The sequence below is a fragment of the Maylandia zebra genome, linkage group LG5 (genome assembly GCF_041146795.1).
Source record: "Maylandia zebra isolate NMK-2024a linkage group LG5, Mzebra_GT3a, whole genome shotgun sequence".
Classification (NCBI taxonomy): domain Eukaryota; kingdom Metazoa; phylum Chordata; class Actinopteri; order Cichliformes; family Cichlidae; genus Maylandia; species Maylandia zebra.
Genome location: NC_135171.1, coordinates 25,511,495 through 25,527,847, shown reverse-complemented (window position 1 = coordinate 25,527,847; position 16,353 = coordinate 25,511,495). Strand labels below are relative to the sequence as shown.

The following is a 16,353-nucleotide window of genomic DNA, read 5'->3' as shown; positions in this document are numbered from 1 at the left end:
AAAGAAGAAAGAATGAAGGCGCAAAGTCAGAAACAAAAATAACATTTTTTTTTCTTCCTGGCGTTTTTAACACAGAACGTGACTCAGACGTTAATCGTTTTTGTCGAGATTAAAAAAAAGTTAAATAAAGGGGCTGCACGACAGTTTCTTCTTTGCAGTTTCACTGAGCTTCATTCAGATGCATCACAGATGGCAGACGAACAGGATGCATTGAAAACGGTGGCTCACCCGCAGTGAGGGAACACTGAACTCCAGCAGACATCTTTTTTTATTCATCATGTCACACGCCCGAGCCTCAGTCTCAGCCAAAATAGGGAACAGTAATGAAAAAGAGTGCACAGCCTCCCACATCCCTGCTGGATACCTTAGCAGAGCTGCGAGTTTGGCACAGCCCAATAAAATGTGTGGCATGAAAACTCTCTCTGATCTGGAGCAGGTATTGACAAGCTCAGACAAAGCTTTCCTACATTTAAAGCAGGACTCATCTGCCTACCAGATGTTTCATTTTAGGGGTTTTGGTTTCAGCTGCCGCATGGTGTTCATTATGATGATGGTTTAACAAAAATGTGACAGATCGTCACAGATGGAGGAATAGATGACCGCTACCCTTCAATGTCCAAAGGAAACAGCACAAATAAAAGGTGAAGTTAAACGCCAGGTGGTGCTGCACAAAAAGAGCACCAAGGCTGGGTTTGGGTGAAGACTAAATGTTTTGATTTTACACCCTGAGATAAAGCTGTGCTCTATTTTTCTAGAAAATGTGAGAAGGGGGAACAAGGAAAGAAAAGAAGAAATAATAAAGTTAAGAAGTAGATTTAAGATTGATGACCTCTCCTCCAAAATGAAAACTAGTCATGCGTGATGACATGTTGGCACTCAAAAGATAAATAGAGTCCATTTATGTATTGCTTTTTTAGACTTACTGATCATTTAATGTGCTTTAAACTACAACATACATTCACCCACTCCTTCGCTTTCTAAGAAGTATTTACAGCAGCTTCTTAGAGCATCTTTTCCAAGGACACTATGTTTTGCGGACTGGAGAAGCCGGGGATCAATTCTCTGATCCACTGATTTCTTGAGCTGCAGTTGCTATATAAGTTCTCTATTAAACACTCTGTTCTGTGGCACACTGAGGTGTGCAGATGAGCAGCCTTCAGTTTTCCGAATTGGTATTATGAGAAAAATGAACCGGACTGCTCTGTGGAGTTGCTGCTGATGCACCAGCAAAACAAAGTTAATGAGACAGTGGGGTTTTTCACAGTCATTTATTGTACATTAAAACATTTCCCACAAACCTCCAGTGGCAAAAGCTCACTAGAATATATTCACACAATGACGCAAGGGGGCCCCTCATCAAAAGACACAATCATCATAATTATCATTAAAAGTGTCATAGATACTATCGTCATTTTAACCATTTGCATCACTGTCACCAGTAACATCACCTCACAATAATCTCCTTCTTAATATTTAACATAAAGTCTTAATGAAGCAGACAGCACAAGGGTCTGCAACAAACTGGGGTCAAGTTTTGTTTTAACCTGGGGGGGTTACTCCAAGGAGGTTTTCCCTAATAACAGATCGAAGAGAGAAAAATAACCCACCGTGTTATCTGGGGGCATTTTTGTTGGGTATTTGAGGCGTGTCAGGTGTTACTCAGCCACATCAGATAACTGGTGAATAACTCGCAGGCCCCTGCAGATCTGTGCAAGCTAAGACAAGCGCACAGAGTCATCTGCAGAGTCACAAAATTTGACCCTAGTTTGCGTCATACTGCAATCACATCCTACAAAAACAGGGGCACTGCCCCGATTTTTCTTTTGCACGGACAAAACAAGAGGACACACATACAAATGCAAATGTGTACAGAGGCAATGGAAGGTCAAACTGATCCTTTTTTTTGTTCATTTGTAGATTTCCCGCAGAAGAAAAATCTATTAAGCTCTGCTTGATAGCAGGGTATTTTGCAATAAACATTTTGGCCGCTCCGTGGGTATGCCTGGATGGCCAGATGGGTGTTTATCAACCACAACCAAAGCTGGATTTAAAATTATAGCTGCAGCAGGCTGCACAAACACACCCGTGAACATCCCCTCCGAGCGCCTCACGCGTCTCTCAGTGTGCCGGAACTGGCCGAGGGACAAGAGCCTCTTAGAGCAGATTCTGCTCGACTTGTGTTTAACTAATGATAAACAAGAGCACTTGAGGCACGTGTCAAAAACACAAGTGAGCCTCTGAGGACTTCTCAGTGATTCTAATCACAGCGACGGCGGCGGCAGCAGCTTTGGGAATGCAAGTCACAGGAAATATCGTATTACTGCTCGCGTTCATCCATCCATCACCTTTTATTTGATAATTAAAAGTTCCTAAAATGTACAGTTTACACAAATGATAGGATTTAGAATAACAAAGCGAACAACTGGTCTCAGAACTGATCTATAATGGTCAGATTTTCACATCTGAGAATTTATGCATTTGTCTCTGTTCAGTTCAGTATGATTTACAAATGTTTTTGACATCAAGACAAATGATCAAACGTCAGGCGTTGTGTAACTTAAACATGATCCAGCATGATGAGTTTTTTAAACTACTGATACTTTATACACACACACACACACACACACACACACACACACACACACACACACACACACACTCATTTCCACCAATGAGCAGCATATGTCTGCACAACCTCATCACCTCAGCGGCCTATGGACTTCTATAATCATTCATTTAGGTGCTGGTGCACACAGAACTGGAGCTTTCTACACAATGATAAAACCTGTACAGACACATGGATGTAGAAGGAACTACCATGGTCTCAGAGACAAGTCAAAAAAAAAAGTGCCAGCAGACTTGACGAGCAGATCGCTGTCCAATCAAAAGCCAAAATAGGCGCCAAATGCTGTCAATCACATTCCACAGACAAAGCTAAGCCAACTGTACAGCGCAGAGAAGACAAGTGACTGGTATCCACTGTCCACTTGTTTGGACAGGGAGAGGGAGGGAAAGAGAGAAGGACGTCAAGTCTGAAAAGCCTGAAGCTTGATACAGAGAGCAGAGCCCCCTGGGAGTGTGCAAGGCGGGCCTTAGACAGTTACTTTAAAACTGAGGATAACTTCTGCTGCCACAGACCTCAAAATAAGCCCAGGGGTCCCCACTATCTCCATTTAATGCCATCTTTTTCATGAAAGATGCAGAATGAGGCTCAACAGCAGGTTGTACCTGTACAGTCACTTCAAGTCAAAAAGAGAAGAAGAAGGAGAAGAAAAAAAAAATGAAGTTTTTAGTTTTATGAGCAACATCGAGCACAATTCCAACACCGAACTGAAGGAAATAAGTATTTCAAACACCCTATTTAACATTTTGAAAGTGACTTCTTAAACATCTTTTGAAACACGTGAAACCCGTGGATTCATCAATGACAGATTCATCTGTCAGGACAACTGCGATCACAGAGGCGAGCAGCTCTTAAAGGCGTACTGTGTTGATTCGCAGTGGCTGCACATTCTTGCCATTAGCGTGACTCTGGCCAGGGCTGAAGTAGGGGAAGACCTTGGGGGGGAATTTCTCTCGGTAGGTGTAGAGCCAAGACATGTCGTCTGCGTTGTAGAAGATGAGGAGGCCTTTGGGGTAGTCCAGGAACACCCCCACCTTCTCCAGCTTGCTCTTGACATTGAGACGGGTCCAGGGCTCGGTGCAGGCGCTGTACTGGTTCCCGTCGTGCATAACGATGCAGTAGAAGCCGCGGCTCGGCTGGATCTGGATGCTGCCTTTGCGACTGACTGTCTCGCTGGCCACGCCGATCATCCACTGCGTCTTCTCCGACACCATCACCTCCCAGTAATGAACGCCAGACGAAAAGCCCTCTGCACCCAGAACGGACACCTCGACATCAAAGCGCCGAGGGGAGTCCTGCAGAGGCTGTGGATGGAGATTCCCGTAGGCCACGATGGTGCAGTCGTCTGAGAGAATCAGTCTTTGGTGGGCTGTGATGGGGTCGAGGGTCAAAGCTGCTGGCACTGAAGAAAGAAATGAACAAGAGCGAACATTTAATTTAGTTTTAGATTTAACCCTGAAAAGAGACTGAACAATGACAAATAAAACAAAAAGTAAAAAAAAAGAAAGAAAACAAACACATTAATATGTTATGACTCAGCTTAGCCAGACAGAAAAGCAAGGACAGCAGTGTTATTCTCAGCAAGTCCGTTTGCTCCATCATGCTGCCGCTGCGGGAACAGTTTTGTGCTGAGGCAGTGAGTGAAAACTCGAAGACTGCTGGTCACTTTGTAGGAGAGGTGGGGTCAGGGTGATGAAACAGAAAAGTTACCATCGATTTCATCATTTCGATCACAAACTGAAAGTTGGAACAAAAGTTTCGGCTTCATGCTCCGATTCTGATTTGCAGTACTTTGCAAACAGTTTTGAAAAAGCTTAAAACTTCAGATCCTTCTTATCCATCAGGGAGGCTTCTGATCAGTCCCAAATTTATTCTGCTGCATGACAACAAGCTCAAACCTCCAGGCAGAGTTATGAAGAACTGTCTTCAGGATTTGTGGTTGCTGCTGTTTTTTAAAGGCACAAGATGGTGACAGCAGATATTGTAATTAGGGGCATGATTTTGGAGGGTAACTGATACTGCAACAACGTGGCCATATGTTGTCCATGGTAACAATGACAACCAGCCAATCTGGGATAAATCACAATTTCTCTGTTTGCCTTTATTTGGCGAATTGAACCTCTAGTGTTTGCATTATTATCATCATCATGATCATTATTATTATCATTATTGAGTTTCTTATAAGTTAGTTTCTAAAAATGATTCGGGGGCTTAATTTTTGTGGAATCTTTCTAACATCTGAGTGAAAGCCCAGAGATACCAGTTTCATAAACTTTATCAATCCACACTCACCAAGCTGTGGAATTAAAATTTAATGAACCAGTTAGTTAGAAATGCAGCAGCTGTGAATGTGGCTGACAACCAAAATCATTTGGTTTGCTCAGATGCTAATCGCTGTTAATTCAACAAAGCTGGTCAATGCCGATGTTTGACCAATAATGTCCCACTAAAGAAAACTTTTGTGACCATGTGCAGTGACCCTGGGATCTCGCTGCCTTTGATATGAATGCTTTACAGACCACTTTCAAAGAGTTGCAATCAGTCTGCTAACAGTTTGTGACTGAATAGGGCCAAAACGTCAATTCTAAGTAATCATGTCACAGACAGGTTGCGCTGATCAGTGTGGTTTTACTCAGATTGCTAACATGTTGCCTCCAATCTATCTGGATTTGTAAATTAGACGTCAATTAATTTCAAACCTTCATCAATCTGTCTGAGACTGCAGTGAGTCCAAGTTGGGGTGTGACTGTTTGCACAGGTCACATGATGGGAAGCAACCTGTCTCCAATTGCCTTATAACTGTAAGTCTTTAATGCAGCTACATTTGATTGGCCACCAAAGGAGGGCTGAATGCAATCACCAAGTCTGAGAAACCAGATTTTTCCTAGTGCTAGAAGCCATTTTCACTAGGAGGCGCTTTAGTGTGCCTGAACCATGAAACGTAACTTTCTTGTTGTACATTTCTTTTTTGCAAAGCAGACTCTGGTCAAGGTTGGCTCTTTCAATAGCCATACAGAAGAGAAGCGAAACGGACAAATAAATCCTAAAATGTCTGCACTCCAAGCTACTACTGAGTTAAAGTAAGAGGCATTGTGTTATCTTTTGGGAAAACCAAGCATTTAACCCAAACAACATTACAGTATGTATGTATAATTGCTGCCAGAATTGGAGAAGGTGACCAGAGCCCTGGCCTGTGGTAGAGGACGAGTAATGGGTTGTCATTATATGGCACACCCCACTGCAGCTCAACTCCTATTTCAGGAACATGACCCGTGTGCATGTGAGTGTGCGTACACTGTGATGTCGTCTTCATAATGTGTTTTTACATTCTTGTATACATCATATACTTCAAAAATGAAGTGTTCTCATGAGTCTGCACAGGATGCGACCATGTAAAGAGAAGAAGCAGTAATTACAGGGATGGGAGGAGCAGCTTCAGCTCACAGCCCTGCTCGTCTGTAGGAGGCGGGTCTGCAAACGTTTAGTTATAAGGGAAGCACTTCAGGCCAAACAATAACATCTTGTTCTCTTTGCCCTCTTTTATATGAAGCAAATTCAGGAAAGAGAGGGAAGGGCAACTTTCCAGTTCTCCCGTATTTATATCAGCTGGGATAAATGGAGGTGAAATGTCTGGCAGTCTGCCAGTGGACAGCACAATAGCTTCTTCACACAATGACATCTGCAGTGTTTGTTACAATCGAGTCATTAAAATTTCATAAGCGGAGTGCCTCTGTGTGTCATATGAAGAAACATGAAGGCAGACACACACGAGGAGACTCCATTTCCCCGCTGCTGAACATGAGGAAAAAAAAAAATAGGAAAAGAGAAAGGAGGGGAAAAAAAAAAAAATGGCACAGGGTCTGGTAGTTATTTCTGCTAACCCATCAGTGACAACAAGGGATGATGGGAAGAATGTCTTTGTTGCATCTCTGGCAACTGCTGGTGATGGATCGTAACCAATTGTTCCATTTGGCAGGCAGTCAAGGGAGGCCAAGAAAGTGCCCGGCCTCCACTCAGCCAGCAACAGGCTGAAATGAGAGAATTGATTGAGTAAAAAAAAAAAAAAAAAAATCCTCAGCACATTATTTTAAATAATCTCCTCTGAGTGAGTGATGACTGTAGGGCAGAGATGGCAGAGCTCCTCTCAGGACCGTAAACACAGAAGGACATTACCAACCTGCAGGTTCGATTACAGACGAGAAAGAAGCTCAAAAGCTTCCCAGAAATATTAATGCTGGATCTTCCAACACTCTATATTTGTGAAGAAAATTAGATTATCAACCTATTCTAGGCTCCATCTTCTATGGAAGATGTGGTTACTTGTTTTCTATCCAGGTTAGTTGAGATGATTAATTCCTTTCTAATATCCTTGGGTAAAATATAAACACAACAGCTAGAAACCGGGTGAAAAGAGTAAGTATGGCTGTGTCCAAACACCACCAAAGCCAGAAGCCAGCTCTTTTAATTTCTCTGATTAACATGTAAAGTCTTGTCTGTTTAATATGGACAAATAAAGTATAACCGGCAATTTGTGGTTTTAAAGTCTTAGCACAAAGTCAAACAGGCCAAAAAAGCTTTAAAACAGGAACAGACAGCCACACAGAAAACAAAGTGCTGCTTTTAAACTGATTTAACAAACATGCAATGTAAATGAGAGCTTTAGAGGGGCTGCTAGATGGATTTTTTTTCAGTTATGCACAAAGCAAGACAAGCTGTTTACTTCCACTGTATCTGAGAAGCTAAGCTAGCCACTGTCTAGACTCATTTAGTGGTAGGATGTGGGAGCGGCACTAAAAGCAAGCAACATCAAAAGTGAGTATTCACTCCTTTAACACCTGTATATTTACTAACATGGCTGGGTACATCTACATATAAGCAAGGCTCATTTAAAACTTTGAGATCTTTTTACTTTACATAAAATTTAAGATCATACTTGAGTTTGAAATGCACATCAAATGTCAAAATATACAAAAAAACAAAATCCCACTCTTATTGTGTACAATCTCGTTATAATTCTAAGCTACGTTGCATTGGCTCAGTTTTGAAACACCTTGGACACACAGCACAGTTTGCTTCAGGCTTTTAGTGCTTTTAGCGCAGGAGTAATAGTTATTCTTATGCCATTAGTTGTTCAGCTTGTATCTTCCCATGTCCAGAGACTAACGAGCAGGTTGGCTAGTAAAGCTCTTCTTCATCACCATCTGGCCTAAAATGTCCACCTCCTTTGGGTCAGTCACACTAGATTAAAAATAGGATGCCAACGTCCTTGTAACTAGGAAAATAATTTCTGGTTACCTGGTATTTGCATTCAGTGACTAACTGCAAGTACCTGCAGGGATGCAATTGCACAGATCGTCTTCACACAATGAAGACTTAAAAAGCACAGCTGAAAATCAGAGTTGTGATTTCTGTTGACAGACAATCATCATAATATAATATAATATAATATAATATAATATAATAATGCCAACTTGGCCCAAATCAATAACAGACATTACATTTTTTGCTGCCTTGATACCAAAGTTGCTTTGAAGATGCAGACCTGGTTCCCATCTTTCAAGCAACAACTTTTAAAGGCAATAGGTCAACCTTTTCCAAGTTCATTGCACACAGTTGCAATCATTTTTGTCAGGTTGCATTTCCCTGGTGTAGATATAGCATAAGGTGGGATCGACAACAGTTAAGTTATTTAAAGTACCTTCAGCCTACTTAAATCATTTCTACACATTTTTACATATATAAGCCTGAATGAGTTAGCGAAACAGTAAAATGTGTTCAAACAGTGAAAACAGCAGCATTTTGTTTTTGGAAATTCCCACATAATGACAATAAGAACAGACTCATTCAAACTGAAATTAAGACAAGACTAAGGATTTGAAGGCACCCATCGTACCTGGTGAAATGTCCTGGAAGAGTGATTTCCATATTGTATACTGTAACGGACCCATGTACTTTGATGTCGGGAAGTCCTCATACGTTAGGTTGGTCTCATGAATCTTCCCCTTGATCCTGAGTCAGAAAGAGAGATCAATAACAGTCCAAATCCAATTTGCTGCTTTCCCCCCGCCCTTAATAACACTGCCTGTGGTGTTCAGACCACAACATTGACCCCTTGAGTAATAAATCTACTTTGTGTGTTTTAAATATGCCATTAAGCAACTGACAAACTACTTCATGAATCTCAAGGCACAGGGATAAAAATAAATAAATAAAAATAATAATCACAGTACAGTCAATACGGACCTCTACACGAATCACTCAGAGCACTTACATGAAGTTCAGAGATCAGGCAAGCAATCGAGTGAGTTGGTTAACAGTGTGAAATCTTCATGGGACTTTCCTACGCTTTTGAGCTCTTCTATTCAAATGCTATTTTTTTAAGGCAACCTATGTCAATGTGCTAATTCTTCTTCCTCCTGTGTCAAAACAAGATTTTACATGTGTTTTCGACATCTAAGATCTTGAGTTCCTCTTTCTTTATCCCACAGAAATATTTCTGTGACTCATCTTGAAATTGAGAGCGCAAACTTTTTTCTTCTGTTATCTGATCACAAGGTGATTTGGGTCAAGTAGCTACTGTAAGCCATAAAAGAAATGACTGTAAGCTTGCAGAGAGATGGTACGGGTCACAGAAGTGCTGCTGGATCTGCATTTACAAGAACAGCATGTTTCAATTCATCTCCAGATCAATGCAGATGGGGGCTTTTTTTAAACCATGACCACATCTTATATTTTAAGAACACTTTTGCACTTTAATCTGAAGAAAATATTTCTAGCAAATGCCAAGTGAAGTGTGCACAAACAAACAGCCTTTTACATACACAACTACATGTATGGACAAAGTGACAATTTCTTTACGTAGAGCCCATTGTACACCTCTGAATTTTGCACACTTCACACTTAGTCAAACCAGAGGAAAGGGTGTTTAGGGAGACTTCAAGTACCACAAAACGATACCATGATATTATTACAAAAGAGACTGAGATGGATCAGTGCAAGTATCTTAAGAAATCTCCTTTATAAATTATTTACAGGCTCAATGTTTCTGATAATGAAATTATTGTCGGTCTAACAAATATAAACTTGTTAACTCAAGTATGAACAAACTGATACAGTTTGTCTTTCTGTATTAAAATGATGATTTTCTTGTTTGGACCATTTGAGTCTATAATAAAGATGGATTGACTGACAATTTGCCCGCTTACACTGATTTAGTCTAAAGTACAGGACAAAATGTTAGGACAGAAGTATTACGTGACTCTCCTTTTAATCTTTCAGTTCAGGTGTTTTCATTCCTGTTGTTAAAGGTGTATAAACCTAACCACGTAGCACTGAAACACTGAAAGAATGGGTCGCTCTAACAAGCTCATTGAATTCCACAGTAGTACTGTAATAGAACGCCACTGTTACAACAAGTCAGTTCATGAAATTTCTAGATGTCTAGATATTTGATGATCATCTGTAAGTGGTGCTATTGTAAAGTGGAAGGTTTTAGGAAATACAGCAAAACTCAGCCACGAAAAGGCAGACCACAAAGTTACAGGGGAAAGGCGCACAGTGCAGAGCTCCAATCCTCCTCTGGCATTAACAGGAGAACAAAAACTGTGCGCTGAGAGCTTCATGACATGGCTTTCCATGGTTGAGCTTCTGCTGTTGTAATGTGTTGGTGGTCTAGTACGTTCTTTATTGAAGCCACATGTAGCTCATGTAACAAAACTACATGACAGAAAAAAACAAAGACCTTTGTAAGGTGCCAGGCCATCATGAGCCTCATGGCTATACTCCTACTGGGGAGACCAACATCATTTCTGTTCTTCGTTTCTCTTTTTGTTAGTATTTTTGTTCCTTCATCTTCTGTGTCCACATTAACAATTGACGATGTGACCTCTAAATTAAGACCAACTTGGCTTTCTTATGACTGTATACATCTCCTAATAATGTTTTTAATGTTTTTTATTTTCAAAACTGGTGCCAAAATAGCTCTTACCTCTACCTTTTTAAAAATACATCAGGATTATATAATATACTGTCATCATTTAGACTCACTACAATACCTTTTATTCCCCCACATCAAACAACATTGCTGCTCAACATTTTGACATAGCCTGTTCCAAAACGAACCCAATAAAAGGTTGAGGGAGTTGTGCCAGTCCCTTCATTCGATATGTGCCCATGTTGGATTTTCAGTGCTTCATTTCATGCCCTCTTCAGTTCCCGGGACTGTTTCCAGCTCATAAAAATCTAAACAAAACAGTATTGGCCAGCTCTCATTTGACACCACATTTGTACCAAACTCTAAATTTAAGGCATCCTTGAGTTAATTAAAGCTTTGCCAACTCTATAGTCAACCTTATCAAGACAATTTAAAGATATTAAACTGTTCAATTAAATCATACTCAAGCGCCACTCCCAGATTAAACATTACAGCTGGTTTATTGCAGCGCTAATGCTCCATCTGCTCTGGGATTAGCCACTGCTGTTACTCAAATCTGTACTTTCTCCTGAACGTCAGCACAAGCAGAACACACATTTGGCATGTTCTGAGATACTACTTCCATATACCTGAATCCTCTCTCGTATTTTCTTACTGCACTACAATACATTTTGAGTGCGAGACAGAGGGGAAAAAAAAGGAAAAAAAAGAAGCACCTCTCAGATGTGACTGCTACACCCTCCAGGAAGTCGTGTCGCCCTGTCTCATTCAGGCGCTCCTGCAATATCTGGATGCCCTCCTTGACATCTCTCAGCTGTTGACTGTAGCGCTGGATCTTATGCTCAATGTCGGACAGTTTGCGGGCCGTGTCCATCTCCAGCTCCTCCAGCATGCTCTTCTGACGCTCGCGCAGGAATCGATGAAGGCGCTCAAATGCGTCACCGATAGTTGCCCGCAGACTCTTGGCCGAGGACTGAAAAGCAAAAGACGGTGGGAAAATTAAACCCCTCTTGGCTGGGCTATTTGAAAATGTCATTACAGGATTGTGAAGCAGACTTCATACTGTAGTTAGTGAGTGATTCAGTCACAACAGTCTAACTCTTAATTAGACATGGGTCAATAATTCAAGGGCTTACACAGTACTCTAAATTGTGTTAATATTGCATTAACAGCCATTCATTGATTCAGCTTGTACATGTATTGATTTTAAGTGGCTCTCTGAGAGCATGTGTACAACCTCACAGGGAGGAAACAAACAGGTCTGTTTTATATTACTGTGATGAGGAGAAACAGGAGCACACACTAATAGAAATAACCCCAACAGATGACCAGGAGGTCACAAAGGACATCTTGTGGAGGAAGTCGACCGACCGCGAGATCGGTGGAGAGGCTACTGCAGACAGTCATTGAGTGAACCGAGCAGTTGACAGAGAATGGCAGATTGGAAGAACTGGAGAAAATGATTTGTAGCTTAACAGGAAGAATGAGAAGATGGACATCAAAGAGAATTAATCATCTGAGTGTTAGCAGCTGGAGTGTCAGAGAGGCAGAACAAAGGGATGTGACGTAAAACCCAGAAATTGCACTGAGACGAGGGGAGAGATTTCAGTTTGAAACTTCTGAGCATGATTTCATTAAAACTTTTATTTTTCAAATAGTCATCATTTTAATGGAAAAAAATTGAACTTGTGTTTGCACACTGACTGAAAAGAAATCCAAACATCTGCCCATCACAGAGCAATTCAGAATTAGAGAAAATTAATGACCTCAGAGGAATCCAAAAAAGAATTTCAGATGAAAGTCGTCTCTAAGAGGCTTCGATGAATATTTTGCCTGATCAGAATTTCCTCTGATCTTTACAGGACGAGCTGGGTTTTGGAACTATCATCTGGCTCTTTTTTTTTTTTTGTAAATTACGCTCGCCTGAAAATTCAATCAATCCTCTTTAAACAGCAGGCATGTCTCTCTGGGGCTTTTCACAGGCGAGGGGCAGGTATTCTTAGTCTGCCTGTGAGAACCTGTTAACATGACTCTGAGTGCTGTGGCATTAAAGTGAGCTCCAACACAGCCCTCCTACCTAGTTAAGAGTTGAAAACTGATGGTGAGGAGGAGGACTGCAGCAGCCCAGCTATCAGTCACACTGACGTGTTTGCTGTTTTGGCCCAGCAGGCTGCGATGTCTGTGATGGCTGTTTTGCAGCCCTTGGAGACAGCAGGCTGGATACCTTTCCTGGGAGCAAGTGATTATCAAGAGAATCCCCGGCGGGCGTGTGAATGAGAATGTCGGTCCTTCACGTGGAGACCCTCCGCAGCAAACGTGAGCCAAGGTATCAAAATTGGAGCCACATATAGGTAAAGGCCGACCTGCTGGAGGGATTATTCCTCTGTGTTGGTACCAAAACTAAGATGGCAGAAAGGTTTAATGTTAATGCAACTGACATGTGAAGAAATGCAGTAACACAATGAGCTTACATTAAGCCATGTGTATGCAGGACTCATGCACTGGACCACACCAATCCTTAAACTTGGCCTTCATTTAGACTTAAACTGCACAACTGTTAAGTTTCATGACTTTGCTCTGCATGGATTCTCTTTGCTGCGATGGAGACTACACCCACACGAGGTGAACGCTGCCAGCTACACTACTGCGGTTGCAACCTCTCTTTCAACAAAACAAATAAGCAATGCAAGGAGACATTTCATTGTCAGCTCCCTAAATGCATCAGAGATCGATATAGTCACAGTGCAGCCCTCTTCCAGGCAGAGCACTCTGTACAAATGGATGTAAATCTAATGAAATCAGCTCACTTCCAAAGACAAGGCGGGGCAGATAAAAGGCCTGCACGTAGCAGTTAGAGCGATGAAATAGACAGGCCAGGCTCGCTCTGGCAGGTCTCGGACACTGAGGTGAGTTGTGTGGTGGCAGACAGTGCATACAAAAACGAGAGAGAAGACAAATGTACTCCCTGAATAACAAATAATGCTGACGGCGGCAACACAGTCAGAGCTCCTTACCTGGTCAATATCAGTTATAGGAGAGAGGAGCGGTGTGTGTGAGAGGTCAAAAGACTGACATATTGAGCAGATGTTCACAGCTCCCTGATTAAAACATGGTGTCTAGATTAAACAGTCACTCAATAAACCAGTTTATGCATTGGAACTTAACTGTCAGTCGAAGCGGTAAGAAGGAAAGATGCATGATCAGTGGCTGAAAAAGTGCACATACTACCCAGAGCTTTCCCTTTCATTTCTTGTGCTGCTTGTAATGAGGAAGTTTTACTGTGTCAATTTGGATGTCTAAAATGGAAACAAGATTTCTTGCTTCTCTAAGTATCTTTGAAGTCTTTTCAAACTGACATGTTTGGGGATTTGCTTCTTCAAGCTATTATCCTAATTAGTTACTTTTTCCGGATTAATTGTTTCGTCTTTGAAAATGCCAGAAAACAATAAACAAGCCTAAAATCTTGTTAATATCATTGCAAACTGAATTTCTTTTTGGAATTTTTGAATGCCAAATTATCACTATTTTAAAAAGGCTTTATGAATGATATGGATCATGGAAATTACCTGTAGTTGAAACTCTTGTTTTTTTGTTTTTATAAAGGAGAACCGTCACAGTACCTTGGTCTCGGTGAGTTGTCTCTGCAAAAGCTGCAGGGCCTCAGTGTGTCCCCTCTCACTGTCCTGCAGGGTGGCCAGCTGCTCCTTCATCTCCCTCTGCAACACAGACAACAAAACACAGATCAGCGACTAGTAATTGGACTTCAATATGAAAGAACTGTTGAGCTTAACTCAATTGTGAAACGTATTTGAAAGATTTCCCTTTCCATTTAAACCAATCAGCTTCTGCTTGCTTCCGGTAAAGTCTCAAAAACACCATCAGTCACGTTGAACTAATGCTAATCATGTTAGCAGACCAGTATTTTTCCAACTCTGTGATACTGTATTTAAATTGTGTTATTTGCGTAAGAAATCGCTTTTGATTGGGTATGAGGCAGCAAAGATTTAAGCTGCAGCTTAAACAAACAATCCAGACGGAGAGTGAGATATAAAAGAAATAAACTGAAATCTCTGGAGACACTGGGCTCTGTCAGACAAAAACTGGGTGTCATCTCTAGTCAGACACATGCTGGCAGAACCTGCACTGCTCAGCCACCTCCAAGTCTCCCTAAGGCAATTGGCTCTGCGGGAAATGGCTGGGATGTCCATTGTCACGAACGGTGCAGAGTTTTTAAGCAGGTTTCACTTGCCAACAACACCGGTGTTTCAGGTTTTTGGATAAAGGCATTTTAGCTGATGCAATCCCTTAAGCACAGACATCAGTAGACAAATCACCTGCATCAAAAACAATGATCTGACCGATGAACTGAGATAAAAGCCGTCCAAAAACAAGCCCAGAAATGTCTCATGCAGACACATTTCCACAAAAATTGAATAAGCAATGATCCCCATGCAAGCAGGGAAAGGACTAACCTGTGTTGCTAGTGTGAGCAACAATATCTATATATTAAAAAAAGCAGACATTTTTCTTTAAAAGAATTAGGGCACAATGGACCTGGAAAAATCACACATTCTTTGCAGGATGTTAAAACAGGGATAAAACAACACCAGACACTAAACAAATCCAAAATAACAAGGAGGAATTATCTTGAGACGCTTAACACCTCTTAACATGAGAAGATGAAGAAGGGTCACAGTTTTGAAAAATTAATTGAATTACGATATTGGGCAAGCTGGACATATATTGGTAATAACACTGACCTTGTTGACTGAAAGAACATATTTGGTGCCATTCTGTTGCCAAAGACAGGCTTTAAAAATGTTCAGTTATTTTTTTTTATAATATAATTGCTTTTAATTCCCTGGCAAATAAGGGTAAACAAACAACAAAAAACAACAAAAAAGAGCATGCATCTGCATTGGTTAACAGTTATTTAAGCATCAGCATTAGTATCTGCCCAGAACTGCACCATCAGTGCATCACTAGCACCAACTGCTTTGATTCAGGGGAAATTAAAACTAAACTGAATCAAAGGACACAACCAAAAGCCTCATTTATTTCAAGGCCCCCAAGTTAAGCTTTCCCGCTGCCTGGTGTATCTGCTTGAGTAACCTGTGTGCCCCCTTCTCTGTGATCCACTAAGTGTCACTTCCTTTGAACACCAACTGCAGCAAAAATCCAGCAAATGGAACTGTCAGCTTAGAGAGGCTAATAAAACAACCGTCACTCCTCACTACCATCCAAGCCTGTCTGACAGGGAAAAAAATAAATAAAAAATTACTGATTCGAGTATTTTTTCCTACGACGGGACAGGAAAAATGAATAAGAATCCATTTAGCAGAAAATTTCTGACCTTTGTTATGAGTTGCAACTAAAAGAAGCAAATGTGGGCTGGGGAAATGAAGCATGTTTCTTACCAAGGACAGGAACAGAAAACAATGGATGGTGCAGAGGGGGAGTGTGACTCTCCATGTTAATGATCGGAGTGCGGCAGGCTCAGCAGGCTCTCTGCCTCATCGCTACGCGTTTGTCTGCAGCGGGTCAAAGGCCACTCCCACACATTGAGATAGACCGGCACTGACAGAATAAAATGAATAAATAAATAAATAAATAAATAAATAAATGCTCCACCACTTATCTGCTGCACGCTGACTGACCGGTCAGGGAAGGGCAGCTTTAACTGTTGCTGCTGTCACAGCGTTTAGATGGATGTACAAACAGGAAACTCCACATCTGTTGAATCCTTCTAAATAAATATACAAAAAAACAAAACAAAAAAAACCAAAAAAAACCAAAA

General features: G+C 41.2%; 1 protein-coding gene across 2 annotated transcripts in view; it reads right to left on the bottom strand.

Annotated features, from left to right (window-relative positions):
• Nucleotides 1-1,251: 1,251 nt before the first annotated feature.
• Nucleotides 1,252-16,353, bottom strand: part of trim62.1 (tripartite motif containing 62, tandem duplicate 1) — a 35,767-nt gene continuing 20,665 nt past the window's right edge. For both annotated transcript variants that reach the window (XM_012918532.5, XM_004548594.6), the window contains 4 exons: nt 14,177-14,272; nt 11,273-11,529; nt 8,517-8,632; nt 1,252-4,025 (listed from right to left, as the gene is read on the bottom strand). In XM_012918532.5, the coding sequence (XP_012773986.1) occupies nt 3,475-4,025; nt 8,517-8,632; nt 11,273-11,529; nt 14,177-14,272 (1,020 nt within the window). In that variant the 3' untranslated portion in view covers nt 1,252-3,474. The remainder of the gene's footprint in view (nt 4,026-8,516; nt 8,633-11,272; nt 11,530-14,176; nt 14,273-16,353) is intronic.